The sequence below is a fragment of the Stegostoma tigrinum genome, chromosome 13 (assembly GCF_030684315.1).
Source record: "Stegostoma tigrinum isolate sSteTig4 chromosome 13, sSteTig4.hap1, whole genome shotgun sequence".
Taxonomy (NCBI): domain Eukaryota; kingdom Metazoa; phylum Chordata; class Chondrichthyes; order Orectolobiformes; family Stegostomatidae; genus Stegostoma; species Stegostoma tigrinum.
Window position 1 is genome coordinate 10,791,467 of NC_081366.1, and position 22,801 is coordinate 10,814,267.

At 44.1% G+C, this 22,801-nt stretch overlaps 1 protein-coding gene across 1 annotated transcript in view; it reads left to right on the forward strand.

Annotated features, from left to right (window-relative positions):
• Nucleotides 1-22,801, forward strand: part of pdgfrb (platelet-derived growth factor receptor, beta polypeptide) — a 93,241-nt gene that overhangs the window by 65,298 nt on the left and 5,142 nt on the right. Inside the window, exons 12-22 of the mRNA XM_059650560.1 lie at nt 798-930; nt 4,668-4,772; nt 6,300-6,410; nt 7,340-7,493; nt 10,932-11,098; nt 13,683-13,801; nt 16,785-16,907; nt 19,709-19,820; nt 20,729-20,828; nt 21,654-21,759; nt 22,555-22,799. Of these exons, the coding sequence (XP_059506543.1) occupies nt 798-930; nt 4,668-4,772; nt 6,300-6,410; nt 7,340-7,493; nt 10,932-11,098; nt 13,683-13,801; nt 16,785-16,907; nt 19,709-19,820; nt 20,729-20,828; nt 21,654-21,759; nt 22,555-22,799 (1,475 nt within the window). The remainder of the gene's footprint in view (nt 1-797; nt 931-4,667; nt 4,773-6,299; nt 6,411-7,339; nt 7,494-10,931; nt 11,099-13,682; nt 13,802-16,784; nt 16,908-19,708; nt 19,821-20,728; nt 20,829-21,653; nt 21,760-22,554; nt 22,800-22,801) is intronic.

The following is a 22,801-nucleotide window of genomic DNA, read 5'->3' on the forward strand; positions in this document are numbered from 1 at the left end:
TTATCACATGCTGAGCAAGCCTTTAGGAAGATGGTGGTGAGCTACCTTCCTGAAACTGCTACAGTCCACATTTGACAGGCACTGACTACCTCTAGGACACAGACTCTATGGACAGTGGCTCTCAATTGCACATTTATTCCACTATATACAACCCATTTCTGTCTCCCCTTGGCTTGACTGATGAATCCTTTTGGTAATATAAACCCAGCTTGGCTCCTTTTCACCCAATATCGTGTGTGTGTGTCTGTGTGTGTGTGTGCGCACGTGTGTGTGCGCGTGTGTGTCACTCACCGAACCCCTCTAGTGATTCTGAGCAAGTGGTAAAGAAGGCTCAGGGAATATTGACATTTATCACAAAGGGATGGAGGTTGTACTACAGTTGTTGCAGAGCTGTGGCTAAACCCTATCTGCAATACTGATGGACGCCACATCAGAAACAGTGAAGATTCCATGGAATATACTTAAAATAAAAAGAGTGCAAATTATACTGAAAGGTTGCAAAAGCTAGTTTTGAGTAAAAGGAATTAAGATGTGACCTTACTGAAGCGTCTAAGGGATTTGATAGGGTAAGAGTCAATTGAAATGTTCAAAACTTGTTCTATGTTCTAAAACTGAGGTTGAGAGCCCTTTTAACCGTCATTGAACAAAATCCTGTGGCACAAAGGTGGGGAAATTGAGTTGTTACAGATCAATTAACTGTCGGAGGAGGCTCAAGAGTGGGAGTGAGGTCTTCCAGGCACTTATGTATTAATTTAGTCTCTTTAACCAGTTTTTTTATTTCTCCATGCTTTGTGCAGAAACCTCGCTATGAAATTCGCTGGAAGGTCATTGAATCCATCAGTTCAGATGGACACGAGTACATTTACGTTGACCCAATGCAGCTTCCGTACGACTCAAGCTGGGAGTTCCCCAGGAGCCAGCTGTCTTTGGGTATGAAACCACGGTGATCCATCCAGGAAAATAAATATCACTTGTATTTGTATAACGCCTTCAACATAGTAAGTTATCTTGTAATGTAGGGAGCAGAATCTGAAGGTTGAGCATAGATGTTAGAGGAGGTTAAAAGAGGAAAGGGGATTTGATAGAATGAGAAGGTTTTGAAAAAGTGAGTGCAGAAAGAATGCTTCATTTTGTAGGGAAGAGCCTAACATCAATAAACGATAGACCCCAAAAAACTCAACAAAGAATTTGTGGAGGCACAGCGATAATGTGACTGGGCTAGTAATCCAGAGGCTTAGACTAATGATCTACGACCTGGGTTCAAAACTCAGCAAGGCAGCTGGAGTATTGAAATTCAATCAATGAATCAATAATAATGCAGAAGGACAAAGCTAGCCTCAGTGTTGGTGACCATGAAACACAGATTGATTGTCATGGAAACCTATCTGGTGTCCTTTAGGGGAAGGAAATCTGCCATCCTTACCTGGTCTGGCCTACATGTGCCTCCAGACCCGCAACAATGTGATTGATTCTCAGCTGCCCTCTGAGCCACTCAGTTCAAAGGCAGTTTGTGACAGGTCTCAAATGGTGGCCCAGCCAGGGATGTGCGTGCCCCGTGAAGGAATCCTGTTTTAAACTCAGAAGAAACCTCTTTACCCAGAGAGTGACGAGATTGCAGCAGTTCAAGAAGGAAGCTCACCACCACCTTCTCAAGGGCACTAGGTAAGGGCAATAAAGGCTGACCAGCAGCAATGTCCAGACCCCTCAAATGATTAAAAATAAGCATGGAGCTTGTTGCCAGAAAACAGTGGTTGAACCTTATACTGTAGATGTATTTAAGGGAAATTTAGTGAGAAGGAAGTTGATGGTGGTTTTAGAGGAGAAAAGAGGGAAGAAGACTCAAGTGGAACCTGAAAATCAGCATGAACAGGCAAGACTAAATGGCCTAATAAAAACCAAAAGAACTGCGGATGCTGTAAATCAGGATCAAAAACAAAGTTGCTGGAAAAGCTCAGCAGGTCTGGCAGCATCTGTGAAGGAGAAAACAGAGTTACCGTGTTGGGTCCGGTGACCCTTCCTCAGAACTGAGACTAAATGGTCTGTTCCTTTTTGGTACATTCTATACAGATTTGGGGAGTGAGGTAATTCCACAACTTGGCCTACTGAGTTGATAGTGCAATGATTAAATTGAGGAATGCACAAGAGGCCTGAATTGGAGGAGCACACACATGGTAGGATTGCAGGTTGCACAGGGAGTTGTAATTCTGGAGGAAACTATAGAGATAGGGAAAGAGTGGGAGGTTGGAGTGATGAGAATTTTAAATGGGGGACTCAGGCTTACTTGGGGAGGGGGGATGGTGAGCAGTGTAGGTCAGTGAGCTGATTCTTGAAGCTTGTAGACCAGGTTGAGCTTGTATGTGATAATGTTTATGGAGGATGGAAATTAAAAGCTGGAAGGAAGAAAAATTTCAAGACAAAAGTGATAGAGCACATGTGGATGAAATTTCAGTGCCAAGCAGTTTGACAATACAGCAGGTATGTGAGACGTAGCCTTGGGATTAGAGCTGCAAGTCTACATCGGTCTCACATTTACTCCCTCCTCTATTTATTGACATGCAGAGCCACACTTGGAGTGAGGGTAGATCAGACTTTGGATTCGACTTCCCCACATTCTCTTCATGTTGTCTGCAAATATCCACATCAAGACGTGCTCCCAGTTTTTACAGCTGCAACCAGTGCCTGAGCAGCTGCATTCAGATGTTGCCTGTGCCATGGCTGCCCTTGCCCAGCCGTGTCTGCAGATCGTATGACTGTATCCAGATGTTTAGCGTGGAGTTTGTCCCAACATCCAGATGTTGCTCTCTGGTGAATTTAGTTGCATCCAGATGTGGTCTCTGCCTAAATGGTTACATTCCAGAGTTTTTTGTGGCTTGCAAGCTGGATTCAGTTAGTAGAGAGTGACTTGTTTATATTTTCGGTCTCCACCCTCAAACCTCAATAGGACTTAATTAGTAACATAATGCCTGGGAACACCATTCAATGCCCCACCTCTGGAGGGGCCAATTTTGAGGCAGGTGGAATTTAATCAAGGCAGGAGGATGCAGGGTGGGGTGTCTGTCATTTTCTCTTCTCTGCTCGATTGAGTCTGGGAGAAGCACACTCTTTGATGGTTTTCTTCCATGTATGCCTCGCTTAAGGGCTCCATCCAACCATCACTGATATTCACCCATGGACAGGAGGTGGAGTTTTCCTACAAGGGAATCCCAAACTTGGGTTTGCTTGCTTCACCTTGCTCTGGTGGAAGGGAGCCCCTAGTTCAGTCTGTGATTGGTAAAGGAATGAGGTTCCACTGAAAGTCACCTCACCTGGCCACTAGAGATTTCCCAGTGGAGGTGACATGAGTCTCTCACTGGCTCTGCAGATGTCATTCAAGAGCCCCTTTCTCCGACCTGAAATTCCACTGGATGAATTAAAATGGAACCAAAAAGGAGGAAAAATTCTTGCTTTAACTGAACAAAAACACTGGCTAGACCATAGCTGCAGCACTGCAGACCATTCTCAGTGCCTTGGAAAACAGCTACTGACTTTGGAGGAAGTGCAGGATTTATTTACCAAATTCTCAGGTAAAAATTCTAGGAGTGCTTATACAAATAAGGATTGTATTCCCAGGAATGTGAAAAGTTTAACAGTGCTTATGTTATCAAGACAGTGAGGGTAATACAGAGTTTCTCTGTATCTAACATATTTACACTCGTTGTGGAGTCTAGATCTGGGGAGCACATCATCTAAAAAATTAGAAACAATCCTTTCGGGGTGAAATCACAAAACATGTTTTACACACATGAGACTCTTAATTCCAGATTTTTATTGAATTCAGATCCCACTATCTACCGAAGCAGGATTTGAGCACGAGTCCACAGAGCATTACCTGGGTCTCTAACACTAGTAGGTAACCACCTCCCCGTTGTTAATCCTAAACTTCAGATTGATATAACTTTCTAACTAATAACTATTTTAAGGGATAAGAGACATATGTGATATCTGGTTACAGTTCATCCATTGTCTCATTGACTGTCAGAACAGGTTTGAGAAGTGGAATGACCTCTTGAGTTCCTTTGACTGAATTTTTCTTGAGTTTCCCTGTCCCAATTATCTCCTGACCTGACATTACCCCTGCTCCCCTAAATATTTCACTTGATCATGTGTAACTGAAAAGATTACTGCTCTTCAAATTGAAACATTGATTGTCTGGACTCCCTACAAGAACTGAAGGAAATGAGAAATCGAATTGATGAAGATTCCACCAACCATTGCTGACAGGTTGGGTTTTGATTCCAAAGAAAGAGAGTTGAAAATCAGAGAAGTCATATTAAACTTGATTTGAACCTTCAGTTTTACTTTTTTGTGGGAGGTGGACATCCCTGCTAGTATTTGTTGTCCTTCTCTGATTGCCCTGGAGAAGGAACCAGTCCACCTGTAACAGTTTGAGTGGCTCATGAATGCAGTTATAGATCAGCCACGTTGTGAGGCAGGAGTCACACAGGCTGCCTAAGGATGACAAGCTAGTGAATTAGCTAATGATGCAAGGAATACAGGGCGGCAGAGTTTTGTACCACCTGGAGTTTCTGGGAGGTGGAAGGTCAGCTGGGAAAGCATCGGAATGGTTAACTGGGTATTGGGATTGTGGATTTTGAATGGAATTGATCCTTGCTTGTTGTCTTTTTCAGGTCGGACGCTGGGCTCTGGAGCCTTTGGTCGGGTGGTTGAAGCAATGGCCCATGGACTTGGTCACTCTAACTCCACCATGAAAGTTGCTGTAAAGATGCTGAAGAGTGAGTCTTCACTGTCATAACATTTTGTCTCATTTAGGGTCTGATTGCAAGGGAGCCCTCTCTTCAGTCTGAAGGGCAATTCTGTCCTTTCCACTTTATTTCGCATACAGGCTCATTGCTTATCCACTATTGGGATGGATGTGGCACAGATTAACAATTATTACCAATTCCTAATTGGTCTGAGAAACATTGATCACAGGTTTGACACAAGTTTTCAGGTCTTGTTGGGCCATTGGTCTGGAGTTACATGGAGGCCAAACCATTGGCAAATTTCCGTCCCTAAAGGACAAAATTGAACCAGTTGGATATTTACAAGAAATTAACAGCCTCATGATGACTTTAATAATACCAGCCTCACCTACCTGATTTTTAAAAGTTATACTGAAATTCTCAAATGCCCTTTAGCAAAGTTTAATTTATCCCATCAAGCAACCTTCGAACTATGTATAGCTTATGGTTTCATAGTCGCTTGCCTTCTGAGAAAGTGGAACTGTTTTCCCCATAGATGTTGTGTCTATTAATGTCCAAACAACTGTTCAGTTTTCTATCCAGCGATAAGCCCTTACTTTTAAGGTATGTCCACAGTCACAAGTATGGTGTGTGGAGGAGCTGTTTCAGCCCAGGCACAACACTGGCACCTACCCAACAATGTGGAAGATTGCCCAGGTATGTCCAGTACACAAAGCAGAACCAAACGCAGCCCGGACAATTACCACTCCATCAGTGTACTGTTGATCATCAGTGAAGTGATGGGAGGTGTCACTTACAGGGCTATCAAGCAGCACCTGCTCAGCAATACCTTGCTCAGAGACGCCCAGTTTGGGTTCCACCAGGGCCACTCAGCTCCTGACCTCATTACAGCCCTGGTTCAACCATGGACAAAAGAGCTGAATTCTCAAGATGAGGTGGCAGTGACAGCCCTTGACATCGAGGCTGCATTCAACCTAGTGTGGCATCAAGGAGCTGTAGCAAAACTGGAGTATGTTGTCGGAAAAAACGCTCCATTACTTGGAGTGAAACATTGCACGGAGGAAGATGGTTGTGGTTTTTGGAGGTTAGTCATCTCTGCCCCAGAACGTATAATGCATTGTGGGCTAGGTTAGCATTTATTGCCCATCCCTGATTGCCCTGGATCAGCTGGCTTCTTGACACACTGCAATCCCTAGGGTGTAGACATAACCACACTGCTGTTAGGACCCTGAAGGAATATACTTCCAAGTCAAGGTAGTGAGTGGCTTGAAGAAGAAGTTGCAGGCCATGGTGTTCCCAAATACCTGCTGCCCTTGTCCTCCTGGACGGTATGGGTCATGTGTTTGGAAGGTGCTGTCTAAGGATCTTTAGCAGATTTCTGCAGGGTGTCTTGTAGACTGTACACTCTGCTGCTACTGAGTATTCATGTTGGAAGGAGTGGGCAGTTAATAACGTTACTATTAAATCAATACATCAACATATTGATTTCATCATCTTGAAGGTCTCCCAATCATCTTGCTGCAAGTAAAAGCCTGATTGGTTGTCTCTGAATTACAGCTACTGCTCGGACCAGTGAGAAACAAGCCCTGATGTCAGAGCTGAAAATTATGAGTCACCTTGGTCCTCATTTAAATATTGTAAACCTGTTGGGAGCCTGTACCAAAGGAGGTAAGAACCAAGTTTACTTAGAGCAATTCTCATCTGTAGTGCTAAACTCATTCAGAGGAAATAAAACTGCTTGCACTCTCAAAGCCAGTGTAGTAGACGAGCCACTAATGACCCACAAAAATTGCAAGGCAAAAGTAATTGTTGTTAAGATGCACACGCCCTGGATTAGGGCTTGAAGCCTACCCAGAAACAGGATTTACTCTGGATCTGGACACCATCCTACCCTGCAGCTGGGACACTGGGTCATCACTGGATCAGGGGCCCTCAAACCTATCCTGGATCAGGGATCCTCAGGCCTACCCTGCATAGAGGGCCCTTTGGCCTAGTTTGGATCAGGGGCCCTTTGGCTGAGCTTGGATCAGTAGCCCTTGGCCCTACCCTGGATTAAGGGTCCATGGGTGTATCCTAGATCAAGGGCCCTCAGGCCTACCTTGAATCAGAGGCCCTCACGTGTACCGCGTATCTGGAACTCTGGAACATCAAACTTAGCCAAACTTGTTCCAAGACCTGATGTGGATCAGGGGACCAGAACCCAAACATGTGTCAATGTCCATAGATGCTAATGCATGTTATCAGTAAGCTCATACAGAACCGTGATAGATCAGGAAGCTGCTCTTCAGCCCTTTCAATATCCTTGTTGTGATAATGGAGCCAAAACTGAACGTACTCCAAGTACAGTATCCAATATTTCATGAGCGAATCTGATTTTGATGATTAAGCAGATGTTATTGCTGTAATGTTAATTTTGGAGTCAAAACTGTAAGGAGAGATGATCAGTCTGGGAAGACCAGAGTTTCCCCCAGTTCTGTCCACAGTCTGAGAGTGTGTGACAGAGGCACTGTAACAGGGACTGACCAATCAGACTGTGATGGGGAGATGCTGATGGATTCCTTAAGCTCGGTGAGAGATTTTGAATTTGTATTGGGCAGGTCCAATCTACATCATTACCGAGTACTGTCGCCATGGCGATCTAGTGGATTATCTGTACAGGAACAAACATACCTTCCTACAACACTACGCTGACAAAGGACAGAGAGAGTCAAGCAACGTCATCACAAACTCCTACAACGAGAGGATGAAGAGGTAATGCTGCCTTTTTCCATTCAAATACAGCAACGTCAATTTGTATGGCACCTTCAAAAGAGCAAAACAGCCAGGAGAGTTGGCGGGCCTTCTGTTTTTTATGATTCCGTGAGATGAGGACATTTAGCCAAGGCACAATGTTTGATGCCAGTTCCTCACTGTCTTTGAGAAATAGATAGTCAGCGGCACTTTGAGAACTCAGATCACCACCATCACTTCAAGGGCATTTAGGGTTTGGTAACAAATGCTGGCCTTGTCGTTCATGCCCACATTCCAAGTGCGAATATTGAAAACAGCCAAAGAGGTAGGCCTTAACATGAATAAAGGGCAGGGAAGGAAGTTCCGGGAGAGAATTCCAGAGCTTGAGACCTGGGCAGCTGAAGGCATGACCACCAGTGATGCAGAAAGAACAAGCAAGGATGTACAAGAGGCCAAAATTTGAGGAGTGCAGATATTTTGGAAGTTGTGAGCTGGAGGAGAGTGGGAGGAACAAGGCTGTGGAGGGATTTGAAACGAATCATCAGAATTTTAAAATAGAAGACAATTAAGAAGGTCAAAGAGTGACAGTTACAACTTTGTCCCATCAAGTGCCAATTCCTGCCCACCCTGTTCCATCCTTATTCTCTTTGATGTCAAGGCACACCCAGAATTGGTGAAATAATAATAAAGATTATTTATTTGAAGGTCAGGTAGATTTATTGCAACACTAATCTGATTTGTGACCTGCTGATGGCAACATACTGATAAGTCATGGGACCAATATATATATCATCCTGTCCAAGTAAGTAATCATTGTCAGTGGTTTAAGATATGTCTCCTTAAAGATACATGCTCATCAAGTAACAACATCCCCTCTTTTTTCCTAAACAAAAGGCTTACGCTTAAGGAATCAAGCTATTTACATGACAACAAAACAAAATATAATTGTGCTTCAATTCACTTTAATATAGAGGAATAAATGAAGCTTATTTATTCAAATGACACCACCATTCAGTATGATCATAGCCGATCTTCAATCTCACGCCATGTTCCCACTTTCTCCCCATACCCTTTGATGCCTTTATCTTTCTCTTTCTTGAATATATTCAGTAAATTAGCCTCCACAGCCTTTTGTTGTGGAGAATCCTACAGGTTTGCCATACTTTGAATAAAAGGAAATTTCTTCATCTCAGTCCTAAATAATCTATCCAGTATTCTGAGACTCTGTCCTCTATTCTAGACTCGCCAATTGGGGAAAACATCTCTCTGCATCTAATCTGTCCAGCCCTGTTGTAATTTTATATAGGTCCCCCTTCAGTCTTCTAAACTTGAGTGAATATAGGCCCAATCAAACTAATCTGTCCTCACAGGACAGTCCTACCATCCCCTGTGTCAGCCTAGGGAACCTCTGCAGTACACCCTCTATGGCAAGTATATCATTTCTTAGATAACAAGGTGTGGAGCTGGATGAACACAGCAGGCCATGCAGCATCAGAGGAGCAGGAAGGCTGACGTTTTGGGTCTGTACCCTTCTTCAGAAAATTGCCAACCTGAAACATCAGCCTTCCTGCTCCTCTGATGCTGCCTGGCCTGCTGTGTTCATCCAGCTCTACACTGTGTTATCTCAGACTCCAGCCTCAGCAGTTCCTACTATCTCTAATGTCATTTCTTAGGTAGGGAGAGCAAAACTGCATGTAATACTCCATCATATTCAGACTTGGCTGAGTACTGTACTGACTGTGATTGGCACCATACAGATTGGACAGTCAAATACCAGCCCAAATGTTGGATTCCTGACAATGGGAAAGTTTTTCGTTATCCCCCTCAATCATTCCTGTTTTACAGTATCATCCTTTAAGGAAATTTAGCATAAAGAGGATTCAGAAAATAACTGAGATTTTAAGTTGTGACGTTCCCTCTCATCAGCAGTTTTGTTCTGGGAGAATTTTGTGGATCAAACTGAAGGGATTAGTAACATTTCTAAGCCAGGCTTCAGAGTAACAATGAAGGGCGTTTGAATTCCTAACACAACCTATGCAAATGACCAGTTATTTCTATCCTGTGTGTAATTGTGGAAATAGTTTCCGATTCTCAATTTCTATTTTTCTTGGAATTTGTTTTGGCTCTGTTCCAGAAGTAGTCAGAACAGTGTCAAACCCCACGGGTTAGAGAGACCAACCCATCCTCCTGACTTCCTGCAGTTGCAGTTAGACACCACTCTTCATGTTTTATAGGCTGCAACACATCTCTCAGCATGCAGGGCCCTCTCTGTGCAATTGTTTCTCTGTTTGTGGTCATCTGTCTCTCTGTCCACTTTTTTTTATTTATTCACAGGTTGTGGGTATCGCTGGCTAGGCCAGCATTTATTGCCCATCCCTAATTGCCCAGAAGGCAGTTAAAAGTCAACCACATCACTGCGGTTCTAGAGTCACATGTAGGCCAGACTGACTGGGTAGGGGCAGCAGGTTTCCTTCCCTAAAGGACAGTAGTGAACTGGACGGGTTTTTCAAACAATCGACAATGGATACATGGTCATCATTAGATTCTTAATTCCAGATTTTCTTCTTAAATTGAAATCAAATTGCACTATCTGCCGTGGCAGGATTTGGCACAGCTGCCCAGAACATTACCTGAATCTTTGCACTAACAGTCAAACAGTAATACCACTAGGGCGCATCACCTCCCCACTTGTCTCTCGTTGCACTGTCACTCTTTCTGCACAATCATTTCTCTCTCTCTCTCACTCTGTACACTGGTCTCTGGTATGCTCCCGGTCCTTTATTCTAGTCAATGTTTGCAATAGACAATACAGTAAATGTTAGGGGTTAACAGTTTGAGAACTGCAACAGGAAATTCCATTAAACCTTAAAATCCACAATTGCCATAACCTGCCAAAGGCCCACCAAGATACACCAGCACATCCTTCGAGCAGCGGCGTTGCCAAAATCTGGGACAATTCTGGGACTTGTTGGATGAAGGGTCAGGGAAAGCTCCCTGATTTAAAACCCCCTCCTCCTCATAGATACATAGAGAGCTGAGGTTGACTTATTCACATTAGCCATGGACCTCGACGGCACACTCAAACCAATTTTTGATGGAAATGGCCAAAGGACCAGAGAAGGAAGGGTTTATTTTACCCAGTGAGTTGGTGTGATCCTGAAGGTGCTGCCTGAAAGGGCAGTGGAAACATTACATTACAGTTTTGAAAAGGGGACTGGAGAAAACAGAACGCATTCAATGTTAAATTATTATTTACAGAGATGCAGGGAGAGAGGAGTATGAGACTCATGAGATAGCCCTTCCAGAGAGAAACAGTGGATTGAGTGGGTTCATTCTGTGCTTCCCTGTTATGTGGTTTTTATTTCACCAACAGGGAAGCAGGTCCTTGTACTGTATCGTTCACGATAATGATCATTCTTACTGTCTTTCACTCCTCACCCCTCTCACCCTCACCCACAGTTACGTGGCCCTGGCATTTGAGAATGATGGAGGATACATGGACATGACTAAAGATGAGCAGCTTGAGTACATGCCAATGCTGGAGGCTAAACATGAACCAAACTATGCTGATATCGAACACCCTGATTACGACAGGCCATACTCACAGGAGATGAGCCCCCCAACTGGTAACTCCCCTCACTCTCTAACCTCAACCTCCCTCCTAAACCGCCTTGTCATGTTTCTTTCTCTTTTTCTGTCTTTTTCTCTCCTTCTTTTCCCCTCGCTCTTTCTCTCTGTCCCGTCACCTGCCCCTCCGTACTCTCCTGCCACTTCCTTCTATCCTGCCCCTTCTCTCCTGTTCCCTTCCAGTTTCCTCACCCACTGCCTATATCTTCCCCTGTCTCCTTCACTTCATTCTTCTCTCCCACTCCCTCTCCCTCTCCCTCTCCCCTCACTATTCTCTGAGTAAGAGAGAAAATTCAGAGATCCTGGTTCCCAGCTCCTAACCTGAGGCCCCTAAAGCCCCAAAGCCTGGTTATCAGGTGCTGACCTATCTTCCTCTTCCACCCCTCCTCTCCTACACCATTCTCCCTCCCTCACACTCTCTCTCTTCCCAACACTGTCCGCTGTCTCTCTCCGCCCCCTATCTGCCTCTCTTTTCCACACGCCAACCTCTCTCTCTCCTGCTGCCCTCTGCCACACTCCAAACCCTTTCTCTCCCACCTGTCTCTGTCCTAAACCCTTCTCTCTCCCACCCCTCCCCTCATACATCCTCTCCCAACCCCTCTCTTCTGTCACTATTAGCTCACCCTCTGCCTCTCGCCTCCACAATTTCCTTTATCTCCCCCACTCTCTTTCAGTCACCACCTCTTTATCTTGTACTATTTTGTTCGAGTGTTTTGTGTAGAACATGCAACTACTCGCAGGACAGCCACTGGTAATTCTCTCTCTCTCTTAATCCTTCGATCCCTATCTATGCCTACCTTTCTCTCTATCTCTCTCAATCTCAATCTCATTCTCTCAATCATTACCTATACCAGACTCTATCTCTCTGACTCCCTTTCTGCGCCTTCTCCATTGTCTCTGCTCCTTTCCTCCTGAACTACAAACCGTGACTGCCACTAACTGGCAGCTGCTTTACACTGCAGGCTGTTGCTTGTGCAGATTTAATGAACAAGAGATGTCAATGAATATATTTGAAACATCAAAGAGGTCCTTTCCGACTGTGTGAAACCGGGAAGTTTCAAACTCCACCTGAACAATTGGAGGGTCAAGGAGTGATCTGTATTTTTATATTCCTTTCACATCTTCATGTGGGAATTGTGACAGATTTTTTGCAGAGCAAAACCTCACAATCAACAATGCTTCTAATTTTTTTATGGGGTATTTGCGTGTCCCCTTGAGAAGGTGGTAATGAGCTGTTTACTTGAACTGTTGCATATGATGTGCTGTAGGTTGACCCAAAATGCCCTTAGGGAGGGAATTCCAGGATTTTGACCCAATGACAGTGAAAGAACGGCAATATATTTCCAAGTCAGGATGGTGAGTAGCCATACATCTGCTGCTCTTGCCCTTCCAGATGACAGATTTAGAAGTCTCCGTCTAAGGAGACGTAACGAATTTCTGCAGTGCATCTTGTGGATGGCACACACTGCTGCTAATGTTTCTTGATGGTGGAGGGCATGATTGTTGAAGGTGTTGGGTGGTAATGTCAATCAAGCAAACTACTTTGTCCTAGTTGATTTGAGCTCCTTGAGTGCTCCTGGAGCTTCATTCATCAAAGCAGTGGCAATTACCATCACACCCCTGACCTGTTGCCTTGTAAATGCTGGGCAGACTTACTGTAGTCAAAAAGTGAGTTACTTGTGACAGAATTCCCAGGCTCTGGCCTGACCCTGTAATCATACTGCTGGTTCAGTTCAGTTTCTGATCTTTTATAGTCATGGGTAGCAGGGGGATCTGGTTAAAAATCCCCCCAGAAAGAGAGGGCACCTCCAACAGAGTTGCATTCTGTCAGTTCTGCATCAAGGGTGTTAGTCTGCAGTTGGTGCCCAGAGGCCTGGAACGGGACCACAACATTCTAACTCGGACATGAGAGTGTTATCACTAAACCAAGGCAAACAAGAGAGCTCCCTCCCAGATCAAATAAAGTGATCTAGTCATTATTGTGTTGCTGTTTGCTGCTGTCAGATTAGTCGTTTTGTTTCCTACATTAGAACATCCAGTATTACTTCAAAGTGATTATGAAGAACATCATCATCCTGACATGACTGCCCCAGTTTTCTTTTCAGTCAAATGGGACACTTCTTAAGGTATAAAAACGTAATGCCTTCAGGACTTTTGTCCTTGATTTCTCCACACAGCCATCCCAAAGATTGATCAATTAATCCCAAGAGACCACAGTCCATTCCTGAAGGAGTGGTGACCCTGATTATAGGATATGCTGTTTCTTGAGTTGGTAATGCAAGGAACCATCTGGGGGGTTAAAAGGACATTAAAGACCCCAGGTATGATAAGGAAACCTTTGATTCTCCCCAAATCCTAAGGTAAGATGTGTCTGACAACCTCAGCAACAGTGAAGCACAGGTTAGCTGCATGTGGTGGCTATGTGATCTTGCTATGCATAAGATGGCTGCAGGACTACATAACAGCAAGCAACCAAAGTCAAACTAATTGGTTATTTGTTGCATAAATTGATCTGCTTCAGAAAAATGAAATTTCATTATGATTGCAAGGCCCTTACACAGTCCTGTCTTTTTTTTTTGAAAGAGCACGAGGTCACAGAGGATAAACTACTGATCAGCGAGTCTCCGGTCCTGAGCTACATGGACCTGGTTGGAATCAGTTATCAGGTGGCACAAGGAATGGAATTCCTATCATTGAAAAATGTAAGCCGTTCAAATCTGTGGTTCCACATTTCTGTTTCTATTTGTGTCTTCCTGTCTACTGTCTTTCCACGTTCTGAATTTCTCGGTCTGTGTCACTCTCTTCCAATCTTTCTGCTTGCTTTCTCTTTCACTCTTTGCCTGTCTGTCTGTCTCTGTTTCAGTTTCTCTCTTTCACCTTCCCTGTCTTTCTCTCTCCCTGTCTATCTCTTTCTGTATGTCTACCTCTCTACCTTTCTTTCTGTCTCTATCTCCTTCTTTCTCTCTCCATGCTTTTCTCTTTCTGTCTCAGTCTTTCTCTTTCTTTCTGTCTCTGTTCTTGTCTCTTTCTCTCTGCCCCCATGTATGTGTTTGTGTCTGCCGCTGCCTAGTGTGTCTGATGGGGTCTGTGCCATCATTTTCACGCACTGAGACCAAACGTAATGGTGATGAATGTTGTGCAACTGTTGACGAATGTCTACACTTCTGACCTTAAGTTGGAGGAAGGATCATTGATGAAATAGCTGTGGATGGTTGAGCCTCGGACACTACCCTGAGGAACTCCTGCAGTGATGTAGAGCTGAGATGGCTGACCTCAAACAACCACAACCATCTTCTTATGTGCCAGCTATGACACCCTCCAGCAGAGATTTTGCCCCCTGATTCCCATTGGTTCCATTTTGGTCGGGCTCTTGGATCTCACATTAGTTGAATGCAGCCTTGATGTCAAGAGCTGTCACTCTCACCTGACCTCTAGAATTCAGCTCTTTTATCCATGTTTCGACCAAGGCTGTAATGAGGTCAGGAGCTGAGTGGCCTTGACAAACTTGGCAACACTAAGCAGGTTATTGCTGAGCCGGATTTTCTTGATAGAACTATTGATGACATTTTAATGATGATTGAGAGTAGACTGATGGGGCAGGAATTAGCCAGGTTGGATTTGACCTGCCCCAGTTTTCTTTTCAGTCAAATGGAACACTTCTTAAGGTATAAAAACGTAATGCCTTCAAGACTTTTGTCCTTGATTTCTCCACACAGCCATCCCAAAGATTGCTCATTAATCCCCAGAGACCACAGTCCATTTCTGAAGGAGTGGTGACCCTGATTATGGGATATGCTGTTTCTTGAGTTGGTTATGCAAGGAACCATCTGGAGTTTGTGTACAGGGCATACCTGGGCAATTTTCCACATTGTCTGGTAGATGCCAGTGTTGTAACTATACAGGAGGAGCTTGATAGGGGAGCAGCAAGCTCTGGAGCACAAATCTTCAGTACTGTTGCCAGAATGTTGTCAGGACCCATAACTTTTGCAGTGTCCAGTGCTTCCAACCATTTCTTGACGTCACGTGGAGTGAATCAAATTGGCTGAAAACTGATACATTTGATTTTGGGAACCACTGGAGGAGCCGAGATGGCTATTGCACTCGGCACTTCCAGCTGAAAATTGCTGTGAATGCTTTAGCCTTATCTTTTTGCAATGATGTGTTGGGTCCTTCCATCAATGAGGACGGGGATATTTGTGGAGCCTCCTCCTCTGGTGAGTTGTTTAATTGTCCATCACCATTCATGACTGGATGTGGCAGGATTGCAGAGCTTGATCTGATCTGTTGATTGAGGGTCACAATGTCGATCACTTGCTGCTTATGCTGTTTGGCATGCAAGTAGTCTGGTTTGGTGGCTTCACCAGGTTGACACCTCATCTTCAGGTATGCCTGGTGCTGCTCCTGGCATGCCCTCCTGCACTCTCCATTGAACCAGAGTTGATCCCCTGGCTTGATGGAAATGGTTGAGTGGGGAATATGCTGGACCATGAGGCTACAGATTGTGCTGGAGTACAATTCTGCTACTGTTGATGGCCCACAGTGCGTCACAGAGCCTCACAGTCTTGAGTTGCTAGATCAGTTTGAAGTCTGTCCCATTGAGCACGGTGATAGTGCCACACAACACAATGGAGGTTGTTCTCAGTGCAAAGGCAGGACTTCATCCCCACAAGGACTATGCAGTAGTCACTCTCACCGATACTGTCATGGACGGATACATTCACAGTCGGCAGAATGGTAAGCATGAGGTCAAGTATGCTTTTCCATCTTGTTGGTTAACTCACCACCTGGCACAAACCCAATGTAGCAGCTATGTTCTTTTGGGCTCGATCAGTAGTAGCGATGCCAAGCTACCCTTGCTGGCGGATATTGCCCCTTTGCCATCGACAGTGTTTCCTCCAAGTGTTGTTCAGCATAGAGGAGTACCGATTCATCAGATGAGACAGAACAGTATGTGGCAATCAGTAGGAGGTTTCCTTGCCTATTGTTTACCTCAACCCAGGAGATTTTGTGGGATCAAAGTTGAGGATTCCCAGGGAAACTCCCTTTATACCACTGTGCCACCACCTGTGCTGGGTCTGTCCTGTCAATGGGTCAGTGTATATCCAGGAATGGTGACGGTAGTGTCTGGGACACCGTATATAAGGTATGATTCCGTGAGCATGACTATGTCAGGCTATTGCTTTTTTACTCTGTGAGATAGCACTCCCCATTTTGGCTCCATCCCCCAGATGTTAGTCAGGAGGACTTTGCAGGGTCAACAGGGTTGTTTCTACCATTGTTGTTTCTGGTGCCTAGGTCAGTGTCAGGTGGTCTGTCCGGTTGAGATTTTGTCACAATTGATAAAACTGAATAGCTTGTTAGGCCATTTCAGAGGGCAGTTGAGAGTAAAATACATTGCAGTGGGTCTGGAATTCACCTATAGGCCAGACCAGGTGAGGTCAGCAGATTTCCTTCCCTGAAGGATATTAAAACCGGGTTGAACCAGGTGAGTGCAGTGCACCACTTGAAAGTCTCAAGTATGCTGTCATTCCTGATGACATCGTTAGATTTCTGGGGAATCCCTTGGCTGTCACACCTGATAATGTCACTGGGATCCCCTCTTCCAATTCCTGATGATATCACTGGGTTCCTGGGGTATCATTGTGACGATGTGGCAGATTGATTTTAATGTTTTTGTTTTGTTAGTGCGTCCATCGGGATTTAGCTGCGAGGAATGTACTGATCTGTGAAGGAAAACTCGCAAAAATCTGTGACTTTGGATTAGCACGGGACATAATGAATGATTCCAATTATATTTCAAGAGGCAGTGTGAGTATCTCATCATCTGCTCAAATATCACAAATGGTATTATTATCGCAGTCCATGAAATAGTTTCCTCTGTGTAAATATCATGTTCTGTTTTAATAAGCAACCTGCTTAAGTATCATGGACTGTATAAGTATTGCTGTCCATATGTATGAATATCACATTTTGTGTAACTATTGATATCTCTAAAAATTCTTTTTGTACAAGTATTGTGATCCATATGAATATCTTTCTTGCATCAGTTTGCATTGACATGTAAGTCCAACAGTATCCATAAGGAGTGACAGATAGGATGGGCTGAATGACCTTTCTTTATTAACTTGTGTTTCTAATTAACCTCTTCAGAGATGATTTAGACACCCCTGAAGCTAGTGGGATGTAAATATAGTCCTCCCAGTCCAGGTGTGGGAGCAGTACCATTGTGCCCCAAGAGGGCCCTTCCCATTGACTTTTTTTTTCTCTCTGCAAACTGTGGCCTCTCTTTATCAATCATCTTGCCAGATGCTTACCCCATTTGCTCCATATTCAGTCAATCTACTTAGACATGTTATTACACATGTCCATAGGAGATGGGTCTTGAATACAGGCCTCCTGGTTCAAGGGTAGGAACAATACTACTGTGACACTGCATGACTTCCTTCTGTGATATAACTGTTCCATAATGGGTGGCTACCCTTATTAATCCTGTGTTGTTACCTCTCCATCAATCTGACGCTGCTTTATCAATCTGTTCAGTGATCCTTCAATTTGTTGATCCATCAATAATCAAGCCATCAGTTCACTGATTGATCAATCGCTGTTTTGTTTAGTCATTCAAATTTGCTTTTATGTGTTTCTATTATTATACTCTTATAATATTGCAGTGAGTTAATTAATCCCTGTGAGGTTTATGACATCATGCACCAATTGTACTGTCGGGAAATATTTATCAATCATTCACCCTCATTTCTCTGTCTCACTCTGCTGTTCATTGTTGTAAAGCACTGAGGAATGGCCAGAGGTAGTGAAATATGACATAGAAATGTAAGTAGTCACTTTCTCTCTTTATCTGCTGCTTTCTATCTTTCCCCTGATCACTCATACACACCCTCCATCTGTTTCTTTTTCTTTCTTTCTCCCTTTATTCCCTCTGTCCTTTGTCCTCCATTCTTTCTCCCCCCCTTTCTCCTTCCTCCTCTTATCTTCTTTACCTCCCTATTTCCCTCCCCATCTGTCTCTTTCCTCTCTCCCCTCTTTCTCTCCTGCTCTCTCGAGTTAGACTTGCAATTTTGAGCATGTAACAACTGTTGACACTGGTAGACCATTCAACTCCTTCATACCTGCTCTGCTGTTCAGTAAGTTCAAGACTGATCTATTTGAGTTTTGAATTCCACCTTTCCATCTAATGCTGAAAATCCTTTAATCTTTTCCAAGTAAGAATCTACCCACCTCTGTCTTAAAAATATTCAATTACTCTACCTTCACCACCTTCTGAGGCAAACAGTCCTGAAATCTCACAACCCCTTTATGGAAAAAATAATTCTCCATATCTCTGTCCTAAAAGGCTAACCATTAATTCCTAGCTCTGCACTCACTTGCTAGAGGAATCATCCTTCCCACATCCACCTTTTGAAGACCATTCAGGATCTTTTTAACTTCAAGCAGGTCACCCTTCACTTTTGTAATCTCCAGGGAAAATAATACCAGCCTGTCTGACCTATTCTCATAAGATAACCAGCCCATTCCACTTATCAGTCCATTGAACCTCCATAAACTGCCTCAAATGCAGTTATCTCCTTCTTTAACGAGGTCTCTTAGACCGAAACCACACACAGTATTCAAGGTATGGTCTCTCCATTGCCCTTTTTAAATAAAGCACAGCATCCTTATTTTTATAAACAAAATCAGAAGTAGCTTGATAATCTCAGCAGGCCTGACAGCATCAATGCAGAGAAAGCAGAGTTAATGTTTCAGGTCCAGAGAGCCATCTTCGGAAGTGATCCTTACTTTTATGTTCAGTTCCACTCACAATAAACGATAGCAACCCATTAGCTTTCTTGATTACATGCTGAGCCTGTATACTAACAGTTTGTGACTCATCCCTCTGTAGTTTGCAATTCTGCAGCCGTTCTCTATTTAAGTAATATCCTGCTTTTTTAATCTTCCTATCACAGTAGGAACAGCTTCACATTTTCTCACATTGTACTCCATCTGTCAGATTTTTGGCCACTCACTCAATCTATCCATCTCTGTCTGCAATAAGAACCAAAAGAACTGCGGGTGCTGTGAATCAGGAACAAAAACAAAGTTGCTGGAAAAGCTCAGTGGGTCTGGCAGCATCTGTGGAGGAGAAAACAGAGTTAACGTTTCAGGACCGAAGACCCTTCTTCAGTGGGTCTTCGGACCTGAAATGGTAACTCTGTTTTCTCCTTCGCAGATGCTGGCAGACCTGCTGAGCTTTTCCAGCAATTTTGTTTTTGTTCCATATCTGTTTGCAACCTCTTTCTGTTTTCTTGAAAACACGCTTGCCTGCCTATCTTGGTGTTACCTACAACTTTAGCTGCTGTGCCTTCACTGTATTTCAGTACACGGGACAATAAAAAATATCAATCTATCAAAATAAAATAATCAATAGCTCATCTGATTTGTCAATGTTCTTTAAGGAAAGGTAAATTCTGGCCCAGCCGGTGATGCCCACTTTCTGCGAACAAATGAAAAAAAGGCTAACCTTACACCTAAGACATGTATTATGTAATTGTTATGAACTATTGCTTGTTTAAATGGAAACTAACAGATTAGTAACTATTTATTGATCTGGTTCCCAGACCTTTTTGCCTCTGAAATGGATGGCACCGGAGAGCATTTTCAACAATCTGTACACCACACTGAGCGATGTCTGGTCCTACGCAGTCCTCCTCTGGGAGATCTTCACTCTTGGTAAGGACCCTCAAAAACCTAACATCTGTCTTCCCTCTCTGACTTCCTTCATCATAAATGGCACTTCAGTGTTTGGGAGACCAGGCTGATTTTGCAACCCTCCTGGCCTTAATTTGTGTTATATCTCCATCATGCAACATTTGGAGTTAAAATACAGATCAACTGCGCTCCCATTAGATGGAAGAGCAGTGTTGGAGGGCTGATCGGCCTCCTGTGTTCTCAGTTGGCCTTTGACGGTGACTATCTCAGCTCCACAGATGCATCCAGTGGTTGGAAATGAGTTGGTTAGCAGCAGTGGTGCAATTGATGGCACTCTCTTTCAGTCAGGAAGGTGTTGATTTTCTTCTCTGCTCCAGAGACCTGAGATCATAATTGAGTGCAGGACTGAGGGAGGGCTGCAGTACTGTCAAAGGAGATTCCAGATTAAAGGGGGTTAAACTAAAGCTATGCAGCTGGCTTACAAGATCCCACCGTTGACCTTTCAAACAATAGTAAATGCCTTCTCCTCAGATCTTGAACCGATATTTAGCCCTCAACCAATATGAGTTTAACATATCAAAAATGTCTCCTCAGCTTTTGTGGGATCTTTCTGCACACAAATTGGCTGCAGTACCTGGCTTTCTAGGATTTCTAATTGGCTGCAGGGCTTCAAAGTATCCTAAGTCTGTGAAAGGTGTTATATAAATGTAAGACTTTTCTGAATTAGAACTAATGACTAGACTGAGCCTTGCGTCAACATGGGTGACATCAAATTGGTGGTTGATCCCTAAATAACAATGACTTCCTTATCTTCTGCCTTCATTCCATTCTCCTTTACTCTTTTCTTTCTCACTTCTTCATCTTCTTTCATTTTCTCTCTCCGTTTCCTTTTTAAATTTATGCCTTTTGTCTTTCTATCTCTCTCCAAGGTGGAACACCATATCCAGACCTTCCTGTCAACGACCAATTCTACAATGCTATCAGGCATGGGTACAGAATGCCCAAACCTCAGTACGCCTCAGATGAAATGTGAGTAAAAGTCAGGAGCTGCTGATTCAGAAGCAGACGAGACAAGAATGATTGACAATTAGGAAGAAGAGAAGGCACACAAAGATTTCCTTGGATTGAAAAAGTTGGAATAGAAAATCTGAAGGAGCAGATGGGGGAGAGAAGGATGGGGAGATCACCATGTCCCATTTATTAAAAACCCGCAAGTCATAGGAGTGAGGGGGGAGACTGAAAGCCCTACAGGTTTCAGAAGTGGCATGCTGCAGAAGGAGGGTGGCTGAGGAAGGAGGGCAGCTGAGGGGCACTGAAGCTAAGAGAGAGGCCTGAGGGGATGGGAGGCTGAAGGAGAGAGAGGCTCATCTGATGTGATGGGAGGCAGAAAGAAGGGGAGACTTAGGGAAAGTGAGATGCAAGGAGAGGGGGCTGAGGGAGTGGGAAATGTCACACACTTCAGAAGAGAGACTGAGGGTGAGGGAGAGATTCCACAGAAAGAAGGAAAGACAACTGCTTCCGAACCCATACTGTGTGAGAACACCTTCACCTGCAAGTTCCTCTCTGAGTCTCACACCTTTCTGATTTGGAAATATATTGCCATTCCCTCAGTGTCACTGGGCCAAGGTCCTACAACTTCCACCCCAACAGCACTGCAGGTCTTCGTACACAGATAAAGTACCCACTTTGTCCACGACAATGAAAGATGCTGAGACCCACATCCCCAGAATATATTCAGAATACAATAAACTACTCATAATCCATAATAATCAGTGACCTGACCTCCATGCTAAGCTTACTAGAGCTGCTAATGGGACTTGCATATAATAATTTGCGTTTGAAACTATTTTTCAGATATCAAATTATGCAAAAATGTTGGAATGATGAATTTGAGAAAAGACCTTCATTTTCAAATTTAGTAACCTACATGGGGAACCAGCTCAGTGAGGGCTACAAGAAGGTAATGATAATATTGAGTGAAATGCACATTTTATTTTTGGAATATTATCTTGCCAGCTTTGCCAGTATTGACACCATTCGTATATTGGATGTTCAGGCCAAAGCAGCTTCTTGATCAGCACCTCATCCACCACCCTCAATTCTCACCCCGTCTCCCACCCTCAATTCTCACTCCCTCCGCCACCTTCAACACTCACCCCCTCCAACCCTCCTCAACACTCATTCCCTCTCCCACATTCAACACTCACTCCCTCCACCATCCTCAACACTCACTCCCTCCATCAACCCTCAACACTCATGCCCTCTATCCACACTCAACACTCACACCCTCCCCGACCCTCAACACAAATTCCCTCTGTCTACCCTCAACACACAGTCCCTCCTGCACCTTCAACACACAGTCCCCCCTGCACCTTCAACACACACTCCTTCCACTACTCAGTCCCTTGATCACCTTACATTCAGTCCCTCCATCGCTGACACACAGTAGCAGGAGTGTACAATCTACAAGATGCACTGCAGTAACTTGCCAAGGCTCCTCCAACAACACCTTCCAAACCTGCAGCCCAGATCTGGGTGATATGCTCTTTTGAAGGTCAGTTTGGCCTTAATGGGCCGAATGCCTGCTTCCACACTGTAGTGATTCTATGAATGATGAAATATGGTGTCGTTGATGGGGAAACATAGAGCGAAATTTATCATATGCCTCAAAGTTGATTTATTTTCTGTTTGTTATTCTCTTCTGCCCCACCCTCCTCTCCTCCCTTATCCTCCCATCCTCCCATACCTCCTCTAGAAATATGCCCAGGTTAACCAAGACTTTCTGAAGGGTGATCACCCAGCCATAGGTCGCACTGGGGTTAAGTTCTTCCAAGTTAACGACAATGTGATCTACTCCAACTGTACAGAGAGCCTGCCCAATGGCACCAATAACGGCTATATCATCCCACTACCGGACCCAGAGCCCCATGAGTTATCAGCAGATACCAGCAGTCCAATGGAGAATTCCCCAAGTGAGTCTGCTGCAGGAACAAGGCCAAGGT